Source organism: Octopus bimaculoides, chromosome 4 (genome assembly GCF_046866305.1).
Source record: "Octopus bimaculoides isolate indiv1 chromosome 4, ASM4686630v1, whole genome shotgun sequence".
Classification (NCBI taxonomy): domain Eukaryota; kingdom Metazoa; phylum Mollusca; class Cephalopoda; order Octopoda; family Octopodidae; genus Octopus; species Octopus bimaculoides.
The window spans coordinates 115,611,326-115,637,876 of record NC_142931.1 but is presented as its reverse complement, the minus strand read 5'-3'; the positions used below and the strand labels follow the sequence as shown (position 1 = coordinate 115,637,876).

Below are 26,551 nucleotides of genomic sequence, written 5' to 3'. Positions count from 1 at the left end.
TTAAGCTGGTATTTAGAACTTTAGTTTATATAAAATTTTGAAGGAGAAATTTGTATCACAAAACAAGGATTGGTTTCAGGAAAGTTAGCCCTTTTGTTACCATGTTTCTGTTCAAATACATGGCTTTGTTTCAATTAATTGTGAAATAATAAGATAGCTTTAAGGATTTAATAAGATAGCTTTGTCATTATCAATCCGATGTTTCGAATTTAAATTTACACAAAATTTTAATGGAAGGTTTTTTAACTTAGATTACTTAAAAACATGAGCTTGTATCATAGAACCAAAGGCAAACTCAGGCCTGCTATCAAAAATGGGCTAAACATGAATTTTAATATGCACATTTCAAAGATGGTAAACAAGCAGAAATTAAGATTAAAATGTGATGAGAATTATTACACATGATGAATACAAATGATAAGACAAAAACAATGTATTAATAACATGATGTTTTCTCTGTGTTTTGGGTAACCAGGCACGAGATCATCTGATGACATTATTTAGTATTCCTGCACTCATTCACATACAGTCCCTCTGTCCTATACAGTATTTTTGTATCTTTATCTCTATTTTTCTGCTGGATACTATGTAAATAAAACCCCACTACTGCCATCATTTTAAAACTGATACCACAGCTAACATAAAAAGTATTGTACTGAAACTCAATCCCTTCTCCAATCTCTTTTATGTCAGGTTCTCGCTTCAAAAATGTATAAAATACAGCATACTCACATGAAATTTGCTTTTAACTTTTGAAGCTTTTTTTTTCGCATGATTCTCCAACCACCTCTGTTTTATTGCTTCTCTAGGAACAACACAAAATAAAATGAAATATTATTTCAATTCGGGGATAAAACAACAACAAAAAGGATTTTTCTGAATTCACTCCCCAAACATTTTTGCTTACTATAGTAGTATTGGTGGTGGTGGTGGTGGCGGTGGCGGCAGCGGCAGCAGCAGCAACAGTAGTAGTAGTAGTAGTAGTAGTAGTTTAGCCTAAGGTCTGTCCTGAATGAGCAACCCTCTGATCAAAAACATTTTAGCCATGACCATCACATCAGCTATCTCTCTCTCCCTCTCTCTCTGTCATTCTTTAAAGGTCCTCAATGTATCGACAGTACGTGGTTTGTGTCTTGCACCCTCATCATCATCATCACCATTATCATCATTGGCATCATCATTTTCATCATTTAATGTCCACTTTTCCACGTTTTCATGGGTCAGATGAAATTTTCTGAGGCAGATTTTTTTTCTCTGGCTAGACCCCACTTCTTGTTGCCAACCTTAATCTGTTTCCAAGCAAGGTAATATTTCACCATAAAAGTCAGCAAACAAACGACATCACTGCCCAGATACAATCATCACACGATGTCAAAATAATGATACACACAAATACACTCACACATGCATATACATGTATACAACAGGCTTCTTTCAGTTTCCATCAACCAAATCCATTCACAACACTTTGGTCAGCTTGGAGGTTACAGAAGAAGACACTTGCCTAAGTTTCTGCATGGCGGGACTGAAACCAAGACCACATGGTTGGGAAGTAAGCTTCTTAGCCACACGACCATACCTACACAGAGATGGTTATTTGGAAAAGCCCTTCTTTTTGAACCTCCCAAAAGTTTCAGAAGTCTATACTCTTCTACTTGTTTCAGTCATTTGACTGTGGCCATGCTGGAGCACCGCCTTTAGTTGAGCAAATCGACCCTAGGACTTATTCTTTATAAGCCTAGTACTTATTCTATTGGTCTCTTTTTGCTGAACCGCTAAGTTACGGGGACGTAAACACACCAGCATTGGTTGTCAAGCGATGTTGGGGGGACAAACACAGACACACAAACATATACACACACATACATATATATATATATATATATATATATACACATATATGCGACGGGCTTCTTCCAGTTTCCGTCTACCAAATCCACTCACAAGGCTTTAGTCGGCCCGAGGCTCTAGTAGAAGACACTTGCCCAAGGTGTCACACAGTGGGACTGAACCCAGAACCATGTAGTTGGTAAGCAAGCTACTTACCACACAGTCACTTTTTTTTATCACTTTGTCTAAAATGCAGTCATTGGAAATTATACTTCCTTGGTATCTGAATTGGGAAGGTGAGGTTAGTCATTGGCACTGTACCAAAAAGGAAAGAAAAGGGAGGAGAGAAGAGGGTGGTAAAGTGGGCCATTGACTGATGACTTAGTGTTAACTGAAAGTTAACTACCAGTTCCTATCTTTTATAAGCTGCAACAACTGCCAAGAGGATGGTTAGAAGAGCTGGAAAATTAGCTACAAGAGTATGATTATTAACATGTAATAGTTTAATGATCTGTTAAATTCTGAACAGCTTTTAGACATTAAAGATGTTTCCATTAAGCTGAAAGTTAATAGCGATTCCTGTTGTTCTTTCCATTGTTCTGCATAACAGTGTGATCACAAAGATGAAGAATTTATTAAACATATAGGCGTAGGAGTGGCTGTGTGGTAAGTAGCTTGCTTACCAACCACATGGTTCCGGGTTCAGTCCCACTGCATGGCACCTTGGGCAAGTGTCTTCTACTATAGCCTCGGGCCGACCAAAGCCTTATGAGTGGATTTGGTAGATGGAAACTGAAAGAAGCCTGTTGTATATATGTATATATATATATATATATGTGTGTATATATATATATATATATATATATATATATATATATATATATATATATATATATATATATATATATATATATATATGTATATATATATATGTATGTATATGTACATGTTTGTGTGTCTGTGTTTGTCCCCCCAACATTGCTTGACAACCAATGCTGGTGTATTTACGTCTCCGTAACTTAGTGGTTCAGCAAAAGAGACAGATAGAATAAGTACTAGGCTTACAAAGAATAAGTCCTGGGGTCGATTTGCTCGACTAAAGACGGTGCTCCAGCATGGCCACAGTCAAAATGACTGAAACAAGTAAAAGAGTACAGAACCTTGTCTGACTTTTGCTTTCACACTGAAGGGCTCAGATTTTAGCCCTCCATTAACATCTTGAGTCATCAGCACTGTGATGTGGAATTGGCATGGGAAATTCGTGAATTTGTACAGGCAACCGAACTTGCTAAGAATATCCCACTGAATTTTTCTGTCAATTCTGCTAAAAGTCTTTGATAGTTCCATTAATGCAATGAACAGATTCTAGTATTGTTCTTTGCATTTTCTTTGATGCTGTCTTGTAAAAGGATCACGTCTGCTATATCTTGGTCCTTACAGAAGCCATACTGTGACTCTTATTTGATGTTCTGAGATACTGGGGGACCGAGCTGTCAAGTATAATCTTTGCCAGTATCTTCCCAGCAAGAGCCAGGAGTGGTTTATACCAACTATAAGAGCAAACAGATTTGTCTCCCTTGTTCTTATAGATTTTTGACAATGTTGGTATCCATTCAATGTTGATATATATTCTCCTAGTTCCACATGTTTGAGATATCACAAAATGCTATTGAGCACAAATAACCATTTCTCCTTTAAGATTTCTGCTAGAATATTGTCAAGACCAGGAGTTTTCCTGTTTTAACAATGAAACTAACTTCAGCCAAGGTTGTTGGTTTTTAAGAACTAGTGGTAGAAATGTTCTCTGCAGTGAACCCCTATTTTTGACTGCTTTTTCACTAGAGAAGCACCAACCATGTGGTCACTTGAATGGTACTATGGAATAATTAATTTCCAGGGCTATAATGAGTCTTTAGTGCATCACAGAAATTGTGCATATTATACCTATCTGTATACATCTTAATTTTCTGAACATTTGCAATCTTCACTCATACATTAAAATATACAGAGCAGTTTGAAACTCATTTCTGAAGAGCTTGCTACCACTTTATCAGAGCATATGATAATTAATTGTCCAAATTTATTATATAGGCCTTGAACATATAATTCAGAAGCTTGTTGATTCTCTTAGAGTTCTCAGGCAACCAGTTTTAGTTTTTATTCTTCTTGAATCTAAAGATTTTGGCAGCAGTCATAGAGTGTGGAATTTAAGAAGGACCATTTATTATCCATGATAACTTCTGAGGTGATAACTGCCTCTGACGTTTTCAGTTTGGTAGCTAAAGAGTGATATAAGTTATAAACATCAGGATTTTTGAGGCTGCAGTAACTGAGATTCCTGATGTTTGTTGTTAAGCACTGTAAGGGTCATACTTGCAACTTAATTTTTAATATTATATATATGTCCAAGGTCTGTTTATATCTTCTACAATTCTAACAAAAACTGTACATTTTGGCAACAAAATGTTTCAACTAAGGTACTCTTAAAGTAAGCACTTTGGCCTAAAATAGGTTTCGATACATTATCTAGTCCTTGGAACCCTGAAAACTAAAGAATGTTGTTGATTATTGTACTGTCACAGAAAAGCAATCTTCAGCCATTTATACAAACTTATATGTATGTATATATATATATATATATATATATATATATATATATATATATATATATATATATATATATATATATATATAATAATATTAGGGACAAAATCCAAAATTACAGGTAAAAAACTCAATTAAAATCAATTTATAAAAAATTAATATTAAATTGAGCCTTATAGATAAAGTATATATAAATATATAGATTTAGGGAAAATAACCAATTTTCAAGAACTCATCGATGAAAATCCACTATCACATATAGAAAAATTAATAATTAAAAGCACAATAAATGAGTATAATATAAAGTAAAGTAAATATCATAAGATAAATATAATAAAAAGATTACACGTGTTTCATAACCAATTTTCAAATAGAAAAGAAATTTAAATCGATTAAAATCAATTGAAATTATCGAAAATAAATTCTATTCAAAAATATAGCTACTCGTCAGATCGCAAGTAGAACAATAATTAGATATATATCTCAACCAACAATAAGTACCAAATGAATTAATATGAAATACTTATTATATAAAGATAGAAAAATTATTTAAAAAATATCATAATATCAAAATAATAACCATTCAATAATCATCCCTTCATCCATTATAATAACATGTATATTATATACAAAAAACATCTTACATAAATTATCATTGTTTTAAATTATTGGTTATTTTCCCTAAAACTATATATATTTATATATATATATATATATATATATATATATATATATATATATATATATATATATACACACATATATACATATACTTAGGCTTATTCCCCATTTTTTTAGGAGCGGAGTAGCCACAAGACACATACCAGATATTTCATCCATTTCCCAGCTCAAAGAAGTGAGTCCCATCCTATGCTCAGGTCAAGGCATAGAACGCAACCCCCAATATCAGCAGCAGGGCCTGACAGCAAATGCTGGTTTTACTCCTGCCACATCATGTTGGTTCCATACCCCTTTGGGCAACATCAAATTCACTCGTCCATCCACAAACACTCCCCAAGCTTTCCTATCATTTATAAACTCTCTTGCCTCTCTCACTCCAATACCTCTAACCACCAAAGCTTTCCTCACTCCATTCATCCACACAAACCAAGGTCTGCTTCTGGTTCTGCTGCCTACCATTTCTGCCTTCATTACCCTCCTTACTATCTGCTCCTCAGCCATCCTTTCCATGTGGCCAAACCACCTCAACATTCATCTATCCATTCTGGTTGTTAATTTTTCTCTCATTCCTGCTCGCCTTCGCACCTCCTCATTCTTCATCCTGTCCATCCATGTCACACCAACCATAGCCCTCAAACATCTCATCTCAAACACATCTAGCCACCTCCTTTCTGCCTCTCTCAGCCCCCATGTCTCTGTACCATATAACATTGTCGGCACAATCACGCCCTCATACACACCTCTTTTCACTTTCATACTCAACCTTTTACCTCTCAGCATACCTTTCACAACTCCAAGTCTCCAAGTATCTTACTCTCCTCCCTCACTCTATATCCCATTTCCTCAGCCAACCTCCCATCAGCCATCACATGTGATCCCAGAAACTTAAAAACACTCACCTCCTCTAACAGCTCACCATTTATATTCACATCCATCCTACTAGCCATTCCATCTCTCAAACATCTCATCACCTTACTCTTAGCTACATTCACTTTCAGTTTCCTCCTCTCACACACTCTTCCAAACTCTACCTCCAGTCTCTTCAGTTGCTCTTCCGAACCCACCACCGGTGCTGTATCATCAGCAAACAACTGACTCACCTGCCATCTTTCTCTATTTTCTCCCACCATTTGAGCTCCCCTACAAGGGTTCTAGCATTCACATCTCTCACCTCATCATCCATATATAAATTGAACAGTCATGGAGATATCACACAACCCTCTTAACCCCACCTTCACCTTAAACCACTCACATACTTCACCACCTACCCTAACACACACCCTACTTTCTCTATAAAATCTCTGTACAGCTTTCAAAAATCTACCATCTACTCCATACAACTGCAACACCTGCCACATTGCATCTCCATCCACAGTCATATGCTTTCTCTAGGTCCTGGGTATGACTCTAAACTACATCCAGTAGTTAGACGCTGGGGCCCTGGTTTCAGAGTTTGAGGAGTGTGGAACCACCTTTTAGCCACTATTATTCCCAAGTCTACTCTGGCCCAGAGTGGTAGCATCTGTAAGGGTCTCAGCTATGGATTAACTAGCAAAACACCCCTGCGGCTAGGGGAAGAGAGACCGGTAGAATGCAGTTGCTGTATTCCCTGTGTGTCGTAAGAAGCGACTAAAAGTGGCGGGAGCAAGGAGACTGGGAATCCACTCCTAGAAATTTTTGCTCCTAAAAAGACATACATATTTCTATATCTATCTATCTACACACACACACACACACATATATGTATATATGCATATATATATATATATATATATATATATATATATATATGCATGCATGTGTGTACGTGTATATATGTACATACACACATACATATATAATATCAAAATTTGAAAGTCTACTCTGAGTTTTGTCCTAAGCTGTGCTGTTCATAATTATTCTTGTCTGTCAGACGAACACACAATACATTGAGGTCCATATCAGATAACGCTTGCACTATGTAAAATATGTTTTTGATATACTTCACAACTCTTATATTACGACCTCACACACACACACACAGACAAAGAGTGACAAAAAAGATTTCATTTACAATCTGATTGTTACTGAAAATTTTTCTAGTGATTTTGAAGTGGCTTATTTCACAGTATTAGGACAATTTAAACTTATAAATTGCAAGGTACTAAAACTGAAACCATAAATATATCCAGCACAACTGCCTATCTTTCGCACTTCACTCAATTACCTGATAACATCAATTTAAATACAGCAGTCAATAAAACCTAGTATAAAAACCAGGATGTAAATTGCCTCACATTTGCGGGTTTTACAATTTTGTAGAGTAAAGGTATTGTCAGTTTTTTTAGTTTTTACCTGTCGTGTTAGTGGTAGCTGTAGTGATGATGATGATCAGGGATGGTGTTGGCGTTGGTGGTGGTGTTGGTGGTGAAGGTAATGATGATCGATGGTAGTGGTGGTAGTGGTGATAAGCAAAGGTGGTGGTGATGGTGGTGGTGGTGGGAAGGTAATCATGATGAGAGGTGGTGATTACAGTAAGGATGATAATAGTGGGGAGGTAATGGTGAAAGTAGGGGTGGCCATGATGACGAAGGGTGATGTTGTTGTTTAGCCCCAGGTCAGCCCTGATCAAGAAGACCCATGATCAAAGCCATTCTGGTCATGAATATCCTGTCTTTTTCATATGTTCAGGGAACCCAGAATCACATTATCCAATATATTTTCTTCAGATAGCAGGTTGTGATTTGAGGGAGACTTGGCAGCTATTTCTAACAGATGAGTGACCACCTAGAGGCTCTTATAGTGGTGGAGGTGGTGGTAGTGGTGGGGTGGTGGTAGTGGTGGGGTGATGGTGGTGGTAGTGGTGGGGTGATGGTGGTGATAGTGGTGGAGTTGTGATGAAGGTGGTAGCAGTGGTGGTGTTGATGATCATGATGATGATCATGATGATAATGGTGGTAGTAATGATTAATTAATTAATTAACTAATTATACTTACACTTTTCCATCAATTTTGCATTCAGCATTCATTTTCTGCAAGAAATTTAAAGACAGTAATAAAGTAAGAAATTGAGAATCAATTTATAAATGATTCTTAATCAACAGTTAAATCATAAAAAATATAATAATAAAATATGCTAATAAAGACATAAATTATATTTGCAAATTTATATAAAAAGATAGGTTAATAACTTAAAATTATTTCTAACTAAACAAAAAAGAGAAAATACAATCATACTCTTTACTCTTTTACTCTTTTACTTGTTTCAGTCATTTGACTGTGGCCATGCTGGAGCACCGCCTTTAGTCGAGCAAATTGACCCCAGGTCTTATTCTTTGTAAGCCTAGTACTTATTCTATCGATCTCTTTTGCTGAACTGCTAAGTTACAGGGACGTAAACACACCAGCGATGTTGGTGGGACAAACACAGACACACACACACATAAATATCATCATCATCATCATTGTCGTTTAACGTCCGCTTTCCATGCTAACATGGGTTGGACGATTTGACTGAGGACTGGTGAAACCAGATAGTTACACCAGGCTCCAATCTGATTTGGCTGAGTTTCTACAGCTGGATGCCTTTCCTAACGCCAACCACTCCGAGAATGTAGTAGGTGCTTTCTTTCAGTTTCCCTCTACCAAATCCACTCACAAGGGTTTGGTCAGCCCGAGGCTATAGTAGAAGACACTTGCCCAAGGTGCCACGCAGTGGGACTGAACCCGGAACCATGTGGTTCGAAAGCAAGCTACTTACCACACAGCCACTCAAAACATTTATGACCATATTTCTGTTAAAATACACTGCTTTTGTTTCAATTAATTTTAAAACAACGAAAATTTTAATAAAATTTCTCCTTATTAAGCTGATGTTTAGAACATAAATTAGCATCAAATTTTGATGGAAGGTTTTAATTTAGAATATATTAAAACAGGAAGTTTGTATCATAGAGCCAGGGGTAGTCTCAGGGAATTGGTATCATATGGGCTAAATGAGCATTTGGGACATATATATATATTGTGTTGAGTGAAAAGTTTTGCAATATTTTGGTAACTTATTTGCTTTATTTGTCAAGTTACAACAAAAGCAGTCAAGCATTCAAAGTAGAGGCCATCATGTTGCACCGTCTCAAGCAACCTTTCTGCCAGTTCCTTGATCCCACCCTGATTCCAGTTCTTGTCCTTCAAGGTGAAGAACTTCTTCATTGAAGCTTTCATTTCCTCTTGGGTGATGAGGCATTGTGAGTACAAGAAGTGCTTCATGAATCAGAACAAGTGACCACCCAAGGGGAATATTTTTCCACAATTCTAATATGCATAAGCAGTGGTTAAGTAAGGGCCAATTTCCAGAACCTGTTGCCAAACGTGAGCATTTCAAACACAAAGTGATGCTCTGTGTCTGCTGGATATCATCATCATCATCGTTTAATGTCCGCTTTCCATGCTAGCATGGGTTGGACGATTTGACTGAGGACTGGCAAGCCAGAAGGCTGCACCAGGCTCCAATCTGATCTGGCAGAGTTTCTACAGCTGGATGCCCTTCCTAACGCCAACCACTCCGAGAGTGTAGTGGGTGCTTTTATGTGTCACCAGCACGAGGGCCAGTCACACGGAGGGATAATTCACTACAAGTTCATTCCAGATGGTTGCACCGTCAATGCCAACCTGCATTCTGAACAGCTGGAGAGGATGTATGCCATTGTGCAGCAAAAATGCCTGGTACTGGTAAACAGAAAGTGAGCTCTTCTGCAGTAGGACAACACAAGACCTCATTACTCCTTGAACAACCTGGAATAAACTCCAAGAACTTAAGGGAATCAAACTGATGCCACCCCTAGTATATAATCTGGATCTAGCTGTCTCGGATTATTACTTGTTCCAATTCATGACTCATTTCCACCACTCAAAACACTTCATCAACCAAGAGGAGATGGAAGCTTCAGTGAAAGAGTTCTTCACCTCAAATGACAAGAACTGGTATCAGAGTGGGATCAGAGAACTGGCAGAAAGGTGGCTTTCAGCAGTGCAACACCATGGCCTCTACTTTGAATGCTAGGTTATTTAGTCTTTTCTTTACAATATGTTTGTTGAAATGCACTACCTTTGTTTCCATAGATTTTGAGAATAATGGAGAATTTTGTAAAATAACTTTGACATTACTGAGCTGATGTTTGAAACATAAATTAATATGAAATTTTGATGGAAAACTTTAGTTCAAATCATTTTATTATATTTCTGTTGAAATTGTCTTTACATGAATTAATTTAAAAAGTAATGGAAAACTTAATAAAATTGTTTTGTTGGTATTAAGTTAATATTTGAAATATAAATTAACATGAAATTTTAATGGGAAATTTTAATTTAGACCACGTCAACCCTTATGTCACCATAATTCTGTTGAAATACAGTGCCTTTGTTTCAAATAACTTTAAAAATAATGAAGAATTTCATTAAATAATTCTATCATTATTAAGCTGATATTTGAAACATAAATTGACATGAAATTGTGATAAAATGTTTTCAATTGAAATCACTTTCAAACAAGTTTGTATTATAGAACCAGGACTGGTTTCAGACAGGTTGGTATCAAAAGGGTAACACTTAACTGGCCTCAAGCTCACCAGTCATGATAAGCTTGGTGATGTTAAATTATTGTAATTGTTTTAGAAATATATGAAATTTCCAGGACAAAGAGGCAACAACTTTCTGATTATCAAATCCAAAGAAACAGTTTGGATTCTCATGACACATGCACACATGCATGTGCATGCATGCACATACACACATGCAGATGCGCACACACACATGCACCCCCATAAAAAAAATTTAAAAAAACAAATGTACTAACAGGAAAATGTTGACAAATAAAAGGCATTTTCAGGATATCTCTGGCTGATGGTCGTTCTGCTGGGTTTTTCTTCAACATTCTATAAAAGAGAAAAACAAGAAAGGAATGTTTAATTTCTTGAGAATTTTGCTATGATTATAAAATACATCTTTTAATGTTCAAACCAAACCTGTTCAAAAGACACATAAATAAGAATCAAAAGAGAGTGGAATCAAACTTAGCTAACTTTTTGTGTCTGCATCCATTTTATTTAAATATCTAAACATATTTATTCTTCATTTAATTTTAGGTTTCATCTAAAAATATAAACTTAATTGTTGAATTTATTGATCATAAAAGAAAAGAAAAAAGCAGTGATTCCTACAATCCCTTTTGTAATCATTTTTCTGCCTTTTCTTTTGATTAATTTTGAAAACAATGAGAAATTTAGTAAAGTAACTTTGTTATTATAAATGCAGGTATGGGTGTGTGGCTAAGAAGTTCAATTTGCAACCACATGGTTTTGGGTTCAGTCCCACTATGTGGTAACTTGGGCAAGTGCCTTCTACTATAGCTCTGGACTAACCAAAGCCTTGTGAGTAGATTTGGTAGACGGAAACTGAAAGAAGCACATTATCTATGTAAGTGTGAGAGTGTGAGTGTGTGTAGGTTTGTGTCTCTCAGGTTTGACACTGTGTGGCTGTTGTAAATGACTAACTGCCACAGTCATACAAGCAGAATCATTCATTTTCAATATTCTGTGAAATCATGTCTTGCCATGGGGAAATAGGAATTTCAACCATGTTTCGTGGTCTGCTACCACAACAGCTCCTTTATAGAATCCAGTTAGCTCAAGACATCATCAGGAGGAACCACGTCCGGTTTCGGCCCCTACTCCTCTACCGTTTTGACGTGGTGGGGCCCCCTCCTTTCGGAGGTGTCTTCAGCTCTGGTGTTGGGTGCATGTCTTCTTTCTTCTATTCCCTGACCTCTTCGATGCAGCATCAACGAGTATCAGCATCCGACTGACTGTCTTGTCAAATTCCCCTTTTCATACCTGCTGCTAGGTTCCAGCAGGCTGCCCCAGCAAGTTGTCACGTGACACTGTCTAAATTTCCCGCTGCTAGAAATTTCCCTTTGCTTGAAAATAGGTGAAAATTAGCATCAGGAAGGGTATCCAACTATAGAAAATCTGCTTCAATAATAAGGCTAGAACATAAATTAGCATGAAATTTCAAAGTAAGGTTTTATTTTAAACATATATTGTGGAGCATTCTATCCACTCTTTTGAAATAATTAATTCAGGTGCCATTCATTGTTGTATTTATACACATAAGATAAGTACTTGGTAAGCTAAGTCTGTGATTTACATTTCACTTCATTAATGAATTTGTAGCCATTTTGCTCCATTAATGAATTCAGAAGAGATAATCTAATTATTGTTTCATTTGAACAGTAGTAAATTAACAGTTGCAGGGAAGTAATTCCTGAAGGCCCGGGTTCTGATGGAGAGGGCTTTAATACACAGAGTTGGCATTATAGAATGAAGGGTAATTCTAGGTGAGTTGGTATCAAAAAGGAGTGTTTTTGTTGAAAAATATGCAATGTAAACCTTGTGCGCTTTTTCTCATGTAATCAAAACAATGTTAGATATTTTATTCTGTATTGATTTTCAGCACATGCAAATATTTAACTAACTATTCTATCACACTCGCTGCCAAAATCTTAAAGGCAAAGGAAACAGCCATTAACAACATTCTCCAATACTTTGAATCTTTCTCCCTCCTTAACCCTTTAGCATTCAGATTACACATTTATACACATTGTTTTGTATTAATCCTGCATTATCTTGTAGCTTTGAGATTTTGATGACATCAACATCATCATCATCATCATCGTTTAACGTCCGCTTTCCATGCTAGCATGGGTTGGACGATTTGACTGAGGACTGGTGAACCAGATGGCTACACCAGGCTCCAATCTGATTTGGGAGAGTTTCTACAGCTGGATGCCCTTCCTAACGCCAACCACTCCGAGAGTGTAGTGGGTACTTTTACATGCCACCAGCACGAAGGCCCGTCAGGAGGTACTGGCAACGACCATGCTTGAAATGGTGTATTTTTCGTGCCACCTGCACTGGAGCCAGTTCAGCGGTACTGCTTATTTTCAGAATGACATTGTAAGATAGGGGTGAGAGGCTGAATCTGTCTGGTTTGAACATAAAACAGGTAGTATATTCCAGTTGGACATGGTTGGTTTAATTGCTAAATGGTTAATGATCATAAAGCCAGGCCTCACTCTCCTATGTCATTCAACAGTGCACTATTGTCCTTGAGAAATTTAACAGAAGCAATATTGTTGGTCTTGATATCAAAAGAATATTTGACCATGTTTGGTATGCTAAAATTGCCCACCTATCTATCTTTCATCTCTTGGATCAGTGGCCCCTTGTCAGATTGCACTATCATGGTATGTATTTATGGAGCATTCTCTGGTCCAAATTCTATTAACTCTGCTGCATCCCAACGTTTGGTTTTGTCCTTACATTTTTCCTCCATCCAAGCATCATCCACATGCAAATTAGACCCCATGCCAAACCCACACAGGTTCCTTAAACATAATCATCATCATCATTTTAATGTCTATTGTCCACGCTGACTTGGGTTGGATGGTTTGATTGGATCCACCAAACCAGAGGACTGTGTTGAGCTCCAGTGTTTGCTTTGGCATGATTTCTAAAGTTGGATGCCCTTCCTAACACCAACCACTTTACAGAGTGTACTGGATGCTTTTTCCATGACACTGGTACTAATAAGGTTGCCAAATAACTCACAAAACAAACAAAAAAACCCTGGACTGAGTGGGGTTGTAATATAGACAGAGGTGGCTTTATTCCAGATGACAAGAGGTTAAAGTATGATAGAGGGACAGGCACAGGTGTCTTGCTGCAGAGGAAATATATGGTGACCTTGCATTATATAAGGATAAGTGGGGGAATCTGGAAGGAAGTCAAAGATGGTGGTGATAAAGTGTCAGAACACACTTTCAAGGTATAGGAAGGTGAGTGTAAGAGAGAGAGAGAGAGAGTACAAACAGAGAACTTCAAAACATCTTATGCCAAATCCACAATGGCTCCCTGAATAGAGACTTCAAAATAATCTTGCAATGAATACCAAATTTATTTTCTTCAACAGTACAATGACACAATCACCTCAAATATCCCTGAACGTGAATAGCATGCACTGAGAACACTCCCTAAACATGAATAGTACTCTTTTCTCTAAACATGAACAGCATGCAATTAAAACCCTCAATGTCATTACAGATGCTAGGCCTCACCACCAATGCGGATCTCTTTTGATACTTACATCCACAATATTGTAAAGACTAGCCTTCCACCTCAGATCAGAAAATACTTCAGTCCACTAAAACTACAAAGCCTCTACAACACTCAAGTTAGACCACAATAGAGTACTGTTATCATATTTCGGATGGTGCTGCTACTACATATACAGACCTCCTAGACTGCATTCAAAATGAAAAGCTGCTCAACTGAATAGCATGAAGTTGTTCACCAACACACTCCATTCTTTGGTCCACAAACATTTTCTCTCTGTTTTTTTCTGCTCCTATTATAGTGGTTTCTGCTTCTCAGAACTTGCCTGTCTTGTGTGACCACCACTTAGGCACTCCTAATTCACTCATTTTCCATCTTCTCATGATCTATATTGTGTCCAATCCTTCCAGATCTTTCACTATTATACCCAGTCTTCTCAGCCAGAACACTGGCCTTCAGAAATTATCTCCCTGTAATTGTTGACTTAATCTGTTGAAGAGAAAAAATAACAAGATTATCTCACCAGTCTCAAAGGGCTTGCTAAGACAATGAGTATAGCTCCTCCTTCCAGACCAATCAAAAAAAATCTATATAAGCATTGGAGTGGCTGTGTGGTAAGTAGCATAGCTTGCTTACCAACCACATGGTTCTGGGTTCAGTCCCACTGTGTGGCACCTTGGGCAAGTGTCTTCTGCTATAGCCTCGGGCCGACCAAAGCCTTGTGAGTGGATTTGGTAGACAGAAACTGAAAGAAGCCCGTCGTATATATGTATATATATATATATGTATGTGTGTGTGTATATGTTTGTGTGTCTGTGTTTGTCCCCCCAACATCGCTTGACAACCGATGCTGGTGTGTTTACGTCCCCGTAACTTAGTGGTTTGGAAAAAAGAGACCGATAGAATAAGTACTAGGCTTACAAAGAATAAGTCCTGGGGTCGATTTTCTCAACTAAAGGCGGTGCTCCAGCATGGCCACAGTCAAAAGACTGCAACAAGTAAAAGAGTAAAAAGTATAAAAAAAGGGTTTCTTCCTCCTCTTCCTCTCTCTGACATGTCAAACATTCCCTCCTCCATCTATAGCACTACACAGCTGCCATATTCAGCCCAGAGCAGCATCAGCAGATATTACATCCCATCCCCTCCCAAATGGTTTCCTGCCCTGGAACTACTTTCATTCCTCATTACCCCTCTTTTACTCTTTTACTCTTTTACTTGTTTCAGTCATTTGACTGCAGCCATGCTGGAGCACTGCCTTTAGTCGAGCAAATCGACCCCCAGGACTTATTGTTTGGAAGCCTAGTACTTATTCTACCGGTCTCTTTTGCCAAACCGCTAAGTTACGGGGACGTAAACACAACAGCATCGGTTGTCAAGCGATGTTGGGAGGACAAACACAGACACACAAACACACATACATATATATATATATATATATATATATATATATACATATATACGACGAGCTTCTTTCAGTTTCCGTCTACCAAATCCACGCACAAGGCTTTGGTCGGCCCGAGGCTATAGTAGAAGACACTTGCCCAAGGTGCCATGCAGTGGGAATGAACCCGGAACCATGTGGTTGGTAAGCAAGCTATGCTACTTACCACACAGCCACTCCTGCGCCTGTTCACACTATTTCAACCAATCACTTCTTTTCTTTACCTCCAGCCACTGCTCTTTCTCCCTTCTACTACATTCCATTCTGAACATCTCTCTACCACCACAACCCATGAACTAAAGCCCCTTATGTATCCCTATCTCTCTTTCTCTCCACTGCTCCTACACCTTGCCCATTGTTCTTTACCTTCTACTCTGTACTCCCTCCTGAGCCATTCCAGTATCTCTCGCCTTACCTCTCTACATACTGGTATTTCCAATCATATGCACTCACACTTTTGTTCCTCACTCACTATATTAACCACTACCTCCACCTGTTTACTCCCACTTCATACTCTTATGAAAATATCCACTCCTCCCATGACCCACTGTCTGAATCCTCTCTGATGCTCACATTCTTGTTCTTTGAGAGTTTGCTCTAGCATCCCTTCATTACCTTCCTCTCATCTCCTTCAGCCATCTATCTCCTCTACAGCAATACACCTGTGCTTGTCACTTTGTCATACTTAAACTTTTCAACACGTGGCTTGTCTTAGTTCTTTCCTGTCTTGTAAGTTACATGAAAACCTCACTGGAGCTAGTGGCATGGAAAAAAAAATCACCTCTGTATGCTCTGTAAAGTGGTTGGCATTAGGAACAGCATCCAACCATGGAAACCATGTCGGAAATGACACTGTAACTCAGCATAGCCCTGCATATTTCTGGTTCCCTGCCAAACCATCCTACCCATACTAGAATGGAAGGCAGACATTAAATGGTGATGATGATAATGATGATGATGACGACGACGATGATGACGACGACGATGATGACAACGACGACGATGATGATCTATGTGTGTCTCTTTGTGTTTATATTTGTTCCTTACCACCACTTGATCATCACTGCTGGTTTGTTTACATCCTCATGACTTAGAAGTTCAGCACAAGAGACCAACAGATTCAGTATCAGGCTCGAAAGAGTGAATAGTAAGTACCGGGGTCAATTAGGGTCAATTCATTCAACTAAAACACTTTGATATGGTGCCCCAGCATGGCCACAGCTCAATGGCACTGAAACAAGTGCAGATAAAAGATTAGATAACTTACAGATTGAATATCTTGCTCAATTCTTCAGGATAGCGGTTGGGCAGAGGTGGTGGTTCCACTTTAACAATCTTGTTCACAATTGAATAAAAGGATTCTCCAGTGAATGGATGCTCCAATGCACACATATCAAATAGGATACAGCCAATAGACCTGAAAAGATTCAATGACAAAAAATAGGATTTATCTTTCACTGTTTACTTGTTTCAGTCATTGGACTGCAACTGTGCCGAGGCACTGCGTTGAAGGGTTTAATTGAACAAATTGAGCCCAGTGCTTATTTTGCTTCTTAAGCCTGGTACTTATTCTGATGGTCACTTTTGTCAAACCACGTAGTTACAGAGATGTAAACAAACCAACACTGGCTGTCGTGGCTTCTGATCTTAACTGATTGGAAGTACATGTTTTGTCTCGGTGTACAAGATAGGCTATAGCAAATATTCTGCTCAATACTGCAGATTTGCTTACCAGTTGCTAAAACATAACCAGTTGAGAATGTCTCTTACTGGCTGATGATATGTGCATCTCTGATCATATAATAATAATGATGATGATTAACAAGACTTGTGAATATTTCACAGAGTTAATGGCAAACTTATTGGGTTATTTCTGAAAACTTTATCCAAAAAACCTGAAAGCTTAGCCTGTGTTGTGTCTGTATCAAAAGATAGTTGCTCATCTACTAGTCATTGAAAAGTGAAGGAAATTGGAATACAATGATTACTTAATGCACTTTATATACATACTTTATATACTTTATACACACTCAACACCACCTTTCTCTCAGGGTCAATAAATCAAGTACCAGTGAAGCACTGGGGTCGATGTAATTGACTATCCCTTCCCCCAAATTTCAGGCCTTGTGCCAATAGTAGAAAGGATTATTATTATTAGTACTTATTATTGTTGCACAGCTTCTAATGCTGGAAATGTACTACAGTGTCAGCTGTTCACTACCAGTGAACCAAGGTAACACCCCTTATTTTACAAGCACCATCCGGAGTAGTCAAGCGGTTCCAAGCAGTGCTGTTTTCTGCAAGTGCTCCACCCTTATTGCATCCACTATTTGTTCCATGTACTTCTCAAGATTTTTACTCACTGTTCTCAGGGCTCTGACAATTATTGGTACTACTACCACCTTTTGCTCCCAAGCTAACCTGTTATATCTATTATTGACTTTTCTTTCTTCCTTATCACATACCTTGTTGTCAGCTGGGAATGCTATATCTATGATCCAGCATCATTTGCTTTCTTCTCAATTAAGACTATGTCTGGTTTCCTATTCTCTATCTCATGGTCACACTGAATCATAAAATCCCATAGGATCTTTGCATGATCGTTTTTGATGATGCCTTTGGATTTATGTTTGTACCACTTTTTTGCTGTCAAGTCCATATTTGTTGCAAAGTGTCCAATGGACAATCCTTGCTATATTGGCATGACGTCTCATATATTCTTTTTGGGCTAGTGGCGTACATTGACTAGTAATATACCATAAGGTTTCAACATTTTGTCTACAAATTCTGCACTTATCACTTTCTGATGTGTTGTCTATTCTGTATTTGATGTAATTGGTTCATTTTCTATTTTGTGTTTGATGTAATTGGTTCATTATTGCTATTATTATTATTATTATTATTATTATTATTATTATTATTATTATTATTATTATTATTGCTATTATTATTATTATTGCTATTATTATTATTAATGATGGTCGCACCCGTTGGTTTCGACGTATGAGTGTTTGAAGGAGAGGACTTAAAGTTAAAAGAAAAAAAAAGCACTAAGAAGCTGTATCTATTTGTATGGATGCTTGAATGTAATTTCAGTCCAGGTATGGATTTTCTATGAAGTCGCAATGGGGACATATACACTGGAAGTTATGCCAGCACTATGGAATAACAACAGAAAAAAGATAGTATAGGCACACGCCAGAAAAGGTCACAGAAAATTAGAAAGCAACCATACTATGGGATATGCCAATACACAGAGAGAGAAATTAAGGCCTGTAGGCCAGATATAGTTGTCACAGATCATCAAGGAAAAAATACTTTTTAATCGATGTATCAACACCAACAGATGACAACGTTTCTCTAAAAGAAATGGACAAACTTCCAAAATACAAAGACCTGGAAATAGAGGTAACTCGAATGTGAAATCTAAAAACAGAAACAATTCCTATCATAGTAGGTACATTAGGTATGATAAAAAAAATATTCAGACAAATACATAACAAAAACACCAGGACTTACAAATATATATAACATACAGAAAATTGCACTACTGGGCACTGTACACATCCTACGCAAAACACTTTCAATACAGTAACCATAAGAGCATCACAGCAAACCACAGCACATACCCAAGGCACACAGAGCTGCGCTCGGTAGTGAAGTGAAAGCACGTTATAAAAATAAAACTACTGAATAATAATAACGATGATAATAAAGTAGTGGAGTTTTTTTAAGAGCCAGTGAGGGAAACTCTACACAATCAATCATCTTGTATGAAATAGTAACCAAGTCTCTCTCAAAATCATAGCATACTATTGTGTAAAAACAATAAAATTTCTGATGTAAAGGAAAATAAAGAGCACTTACCAAATGTCAGCCTTGCAGTTATAACCTTCATGTTTCAGCACTTCTGGGCTCATGTAATAGGGAGTCCCGATAAAAGTCGAAGCATAGTCTGATGGTCCTGCCAATATTCTTGAAATTCCAAAATCTCCAATTTTAATGATGCCATTCTTTAAAAAAATGTTCCTAAAGATACAATATGGAAAAAGTATTATAAAGACAATGAAATGTAGGCATGGTTAGGCACAGGGCACAGCTTCCTAACCATGTAGTTTTGGGTTCAACTTCTACACAACCCCTGGCAGAGCAATGCTATGTGAGTAGATTTGGTAGACAGAAACTGGAAGGAGCCCATTGCACATATTTGTATGTGAGTATATATGTGTGTGTAAGTGTGTGTGTGTGTGTGTGTGTGCGTGTGTGTGTGTGTGTGTGTAAGTATGTGTGTGTGTGTGTGTGTGTGTGCATGCACATGTGTGTGTTTGCATCTCTGTCTCAGCATCACACACTAATTGTAAACAAGGGTCACTGGCCATATTGTGGTGGTTGTTTATTTTATTCTTCTTCTTACTACTATTGTTGTTGTAAAGCGACGAGCTGGCAGACCCGTTAGCACATCAGGCAAAATGCTTAGCAGCACTTCATTTGTCTTTATGTTCTGAGTTCAAATTCTGCCAAGGTCAACTTTGCCTTTTATCCTTTCGGGGTTGATAAATTAAGTACCAGTTGTGTACTGGGGTCATTCTAATTGACTGGCCACCCCTTCCTCTCCCAAAATTTCATGCCTTGTGCCTATAGTAGAAAGGATTATTGTTGTTGTTGTTGCTGTTACTATTAATATTATCATCTTCACTTTGGTGTTGGAGTGTTTAAAGGCAGAGGTGTAGCAGAAACAGTTTTAGTTATAAGTTATGACAGTCTAAATCTAAATTTAATATCTTGTCAGGGCTGAATTTATTTCCCAGCTTTCAAGGATCAATAAAAAGGATTGTGCTTTACATAATCAACTACATATCACTTCCACAAATTTGTATCTTTATTCTACAATTATTATTATTAACAGAAAATTATTATTATAATTATTGTTGTTGTTGTTATTATGGTTGTTGTTGTTGTTATTATTATTATTATTATTACTATCATCATCATCATCATCATCATCATCATCATCATCTTCTTCTTTCAATTCTGTTTCCATTTCTTGCCAAGTGTCTTCCCAACACCTAGGGCAAAGAAACTCACTGTACGCATTTGCAGGTCATTAAAATCCTTTCAACAATAGGCACAAGGCCTGAAATTTGTGGGGAGGGGACTAATTGATTACATCAACCCCGGTGTTTAACTGGCACTTGAATTTATCAACCCCGAAAGGATGAAAATCAAAATCGACCTTGGCGGAATTTAAACTCAGAATGTAGCAACGGGCGAAATACCGCTAAGCATATTGCCTGGCATGCTAACGATTCTGCCAGCTCGCCACCTTATGTAGGCCATAGGCCATTAATATAAATACACCAGATTGTTCATTTACAAAGTCATGTGATAGAAAAAAGAGAGAAGAAAGACAAAGCAAAAAAAAAGAAAAATGAAAAAAAGAAATCAAAGAAAATAAGGGAGAAAAAGAAAGAAAATTCACAGCAAAAATGTTCTTCTCAATATATGAGACGTACCAGTTAAAACAAGTTTTTTTTGTACTTCCTGCATGGATGGTAAGCCAGGAATCATCCTCAAATAATTTTTTTTTTCTCAAGATCACTGTACCCATTGATCACTGTGATAGTAAACAAATATTTAACCTCTGCTGTAGGAAGTGCCTACTCCTTTTTTTTGTTTACTACTACTACTACTACTACTACTACTACTACTACTACTACTACTACTACTACTACTACTACTACTATTATTATTATTATTATTACTATTGTTGTTGTTGTGAAGGCACATGACTCAGTGGTTAGAGCGTTGAGCTTACGATCGTGAGGTTGTGAGTTCGAATCCCGGATCAGGCTGCGTGTTGTGTTCTTGAGCAAGACACTTTATTTCATGTTGCTCCAGTTCACTCATCTGTAGAAATGAGTTATGACGTCACAGGTGCCAAGCTGTATCGGCCTTTGCCTTTCCCTTGGATTAATACTGGTGGCGTGGAGAGGGGAGGCCGGTATGCATGGGCGACTGCTGGTCTTCCATAAACAACCTTGCCCAGACTTGTGCCTGGGAGGGTAAATTTCTAGGTGCAATCCCATGGTCAGTCATGACTGAAGGGGGTCTCAGCATCATTATTATTATTATTATTATTATTATTATTATTATTATTATTACTATTATTATTATTATTATTAAGGTAGCGAGCTGGCAGAATCATTAGCACACCAGGCAAAATGCTCAGTGGCGTTTCATCTGTCTTACAGTCTGAGTTCAAATTCCACCGAGTTTGACTTTGCTTCTCATCCTTTCAGGGTCAATAAATTAAGTACCAGTCAAGTAAGGGGATCGATGTGATCAACATATCCCCACTCCACAAATTTCAGGCCTTGTCTCTATAGTAGAAGGGATTATGACTATTGTCATTATTATTGAATGAGAGAGTAGTGCATACCATCAAAGTGACACTGGGGTAAATTATACGAAGCCCAATATACCCATCATGACTACTCGTCTGATAAGGGTACACCAGGCACATGCATCACAACGAAGAAGATGATGATGATGATAATGATATGAGTGAATGTGTGTGTGTGTGTGTGTGTGTGTGTGTGTGTATGTGTGAGTGAATACATGTGTATGAGTGTGTGTGTATGCTTGCATTTGTGTATGTGTAACATTTAACCTATGTTGGCATGTTAAACAAAGCAAAATAACAGGAAAAAAAAAAGGTCTTACCTTGACTTTAAGTCTCGGTGTAATATATGCTGTGAATGTATATAGTTGACTCCCAGCAGTATCTGAATAAACCAATCTAGTGTCTGTTTTATACTTATTGTGCTTTTAGCCCTCACACATTTTTCAATATATTGATCCAGATCTCCACCCTATAGCGATTAAATTGAGAAGTTGTCAATAATAATAATAATAATAATGGTTTCAAGTTTTGGCACAATGCCAGCAATTTTGGGGTGGAAGTAGGTTAATTACATCAATCCCAGTGCTCAACTTGTACTTATTTTATTGAACCCCTAAAGAATGAAATAATAATAATAATAATAATAATAATAATAATAATAATAATAATGATGATGATGATGATGATGATGATGATGATTTCGAATTTTGGCACATGACCAGTAGACGCAAGGGAGGGAATAAGTCAGTTATACTGACCCCAGCAGAATTTGAACTCAGAACATTAAGTCTGACGAAATACTGCTAAGCATTTTGCCTGGCATGCTAACGATTCTGCAGAGTGCTGCCTTAATTATGATGATAATGATAATAATAATAATAATAATAATAATAATAATAATAATAATAATAATAATAATAATAATAACAATAATAATAACAATAATAATAACAATAATAATAATAATAATAACAATAATAATAATAATAATTATTATTATTATTATATTGAGTTCAAATTCTGCCGAGGTCGACTTTGCCTTTCATCCTTTTGAGATCTATAAAATATGTACCAGTTACATACTGGGGTTGATATAATCGACTAACCCCTCCCCCCAAATTTCAGGCTTTCTTCCTTTAGTAGAAAGGATTATTATTTTTATTAAACAATATGAAGAGCACAATGCAATTGCAATAGATATTTTATTAGTTTGAATGATATTTCAACAGCTTGCCTGTCTTTGTCAAGTTCAAAATGAAAAGTGATACATAGAAATTCAAATTCAAAAGTCTGAACGAGGGTATCCTGTGTTCCCACTTTGATGGAATGACATCATCTGTCTTCAATTTTACAACTGGCAAAAAGAAAAAGGAAGAAAAAAGAAAGGAGAAAAGAAGAAGAATATTTAATAAAACAGTTTCGTGTAAATATGATGAAATTCCCCGGTTATTTTGTTCATTCCTCCACAGTGTGATGTTAATAATTCACAAACATATTTTTCTTCAGGCATTTTGAGGACTAAAAGTGTAGCAGATTCAGAATATTTTCTGAGAATATGTACTTTCAAGTCTTTTTCAAAATTGCAGCCGTTTGATATAAAATGTTTGACAAGTTCTGTCGAACTATTATTATTGTGCCTGACATCATATCTGTGCCCATTGAATCTTTAGTTTAATTATTCTGTTGTACAACAAACATAAATCAAGTTGTGTTTGGTGCATTCTGCTGTGTACACCAAATGGGAATCTCTACACATCCCACCTTCTGTATAAATCATAACATTTCTGTTATGATTCTGGATAGAATTGACTTGACTCATGTTGTTGCACAATGAACAGGGCTTACTTCTCATGCAGTTGCCATTCAAGGTACAGTGAGAAGAAACACCAATGTTAGCTTTCTTGGACTCAGAAGTAGCGGTTAATAGTTTTCTTATATTTTTATTTCAATTAAAGGATACAATAGGCAGTTGTTTGAAACGAGGATATTTTTCTGAAAAATGCTGGTAACTTTCATGTAACACTTTTGAAATGTCAGCAAGATTTTGGTCCCAGTTAATCACTAAAGGAATTCTGTCACATATTTTACTTTGTTTGCTAAAATTATGCATGGCTTTCCTTGCTAATATTAGCTATGTCATTTGCAATTTCCTTTAATCATGATTCATTGTAATCGTGTTTGACATAATGGAATACAAAAGCATTTGCATGTTTCCAGTAATCCCCTATATCAGTACAAATTCATTTTATCCTCAAAAATTGGGATTTGGGATTTGACTGAATTATAAAATGGAAGGACGTGGACTTGCAAAATAATTCTGTCACTATTCTGCCTCCAGAAAACTTAACTTTTGTGTCCAAAAATTCAACGCTAGTTTTTGAAAAACTAGACATAAATTTTATGTTGAACTTAAAGCCATAGTTTTCAGCATAATAGTCACAGAAATGCAACAAGTCAATTAAACTATTCTGAAATCCATCCCAGACAAAAAAGATGTCATCAATGAACTGTAATCAGAGTATTGGTTTATGACCATGTAAGGATTTGGATGTCTTCAGTAACTGTGTCTCGAATTTCGTCATGAAAACATTAGCAAAATTAACTGCCATAGAGGTACCCATGGTGCAACCCCTCATCTGGTGGTAAATTTTTGTCCAAACTTCATTCTGTTACTTTGTAACACAAACCTCAATAGCCTACAGAGAAAATTAGATGGAATACTTTTGTTTGATCCTTTTTTGAAGGCATTCATGCATGCTTCTACCCCTTCATCATGGTCAATATTGAGATATAAGGAAGAAACATCCATGGTTACCAAAAAACAGTTCTCGACATTGCTTCAGTGTTTAAAAAAATTGTTGATTTAGACACAAAATCAAAAGTATCCTGAATATAGGAACTTGATCTTTTTGTGACAGGGAGTAGAAATCTTTTCTTTTTCTATTTTTTTCTTTCTTTTTCTTTTTGCCAGTTGGGAAATTGAAAATCAAAGACTGATGATGTCGTTCCCTCAAAGTGGGAATGCAGTATCTCCTCATTCAAACTTTTGAATTTGAATTTCTATAATTTGAATTTCTATAATTTTGAATTTCTATAATTTTGAATTTCTATAATTTTGAATTTCTATGTATCGCTTTTCATTTTGAACTTGATAAAGACAGGCAAGTTGTTGAAAAATCATACAAACCAATAAAATATCTATTGCAATCACACTGTACTCTTTGTATTGTCTATTTACTTTTGCGAGAAGTTATGCTAATCCTTTTAAAATATTATTATTAGTTTCATACACACTCAACAGATTAGACTGTTGGAAAAGAAAAAAAATCTTAACATCAGGTTACAGCAAGTAACCTTAGTTGCCAAGAACACTCCTAAGTATCCTAGCTGTCCCTAATAACTCTGTTTCCTGGAGCTGTACTAAACTGGGTTTTATACCTATTTCCTCTATCCATCTGTTCAGATCTCTAGGGATAGTTCTCAATGCACCTATAACTACTGGGATACATTTTACCTGCACTTTCCATAGTCTTTGTAAATCAATGGCTAGGTCCTGGTACTTTGCTACTTGTTCTATACCTATCATATTAATTTTTTCATCATTTGGGACTGTAAAGTCAATTCTCAGGCACTTTCTATTCTCTTTATCTACTACTACTAAATCCGGCCTTCTAGCTTCTATTACTCTGTCACTCTGAATGTTAAAGTGCCACAACATCTTGTATTTCTTACTTTCTCGTACTTTACTAGGTTATGTTCATACCGTTTATCAGTATGGTCAAATCCTAGCTTTCTACAAAGTTCCCAGTGGATTGCTCTCCCTAGATTGTCATGTCTTTTCTTGTATTCTTTCTGTGCCAGCATGCTACATTCACTTACTATATGAGTAACACTTACTACTACTACTACTACTACTACTACTACTACTACTACTACTACTACTACTACTACTATGAAGAGCCAGAGTAAATAACACAAAGCATTTTGTCTGACACACTAATGATTCTGATGACAACAACAACAACAACAATTACTTCATAAACCACTAAAGGTTTACAAACAGATTTTAAAAGATATAGGATGATACAGTATGATATAATGTGAAGTTACAGAAAGGTAAGTAAACAGTAAAATAACAAAACAAATCAAACAAGAAAAAATTCCTAGCAGAATGGAGACTTCTAAGGGCTGCTTGCGGAAACCCCACAAAACCATGAATACCCGGATTACTAGGGCAAGTGCCCTCTCCTCATCCTCTTCCTTCAATCTACAGGCACATGCTCAGAGTAGGCCCATTTATTCAGATCAACCTTAGCACTTTCCACACCTTTCCACAAATTTGCTGGAAGGGAACACTTCCCTCTCCACTCTCACTTTCTTTTTCAAGCAAAATTTGAAAAAGTAGATAAGTGCTTGGCCAAAGAGAAGGGAGTCTGTTTTCAGCCC

At 36.8% G+C, this 26,551-nt stretch overlaps 1 protein-coding gene across 1 annotated transcript in view; it reads right to left on the bottom strand.

Annotated features, from left to right (window-relative positions):
• Positions 1-26,551, bottom strand: part of LOC106872114 (serine/threonine-protein kinase Nek11) — an 80,992-nt gene that overhangs the window by 31,099 nt on the left and 23,342 nt on the right. Inside the window, exons 3-8 of the mRNA XM_089351187.1 lie at positions 22,426-22,574; positions 19,570-19,731; positions 16,970-17,119; positions 10,946-11,024; positions 8,092-8,126; positions 733-805 (exon numbers count right to left, since the gene is read on the bottom strand). Of these exons, the coding sequence (XP_089207313.1) occupies positions 733-805; positions 8,092-8,126; positions 10,946-11,024; positions 16,970-17,119; positions 19,570-19,731; positions 22,426-22,574 (648 nt within the window). The remainder of the gene's footprint in view (positions 1-732; positions 806-8,091; positions 8,127-10,945; positions 11,025-16,969; positions 17,120-19,569; positions 19,732-22,425; positions 22,575-26,551) is intronic.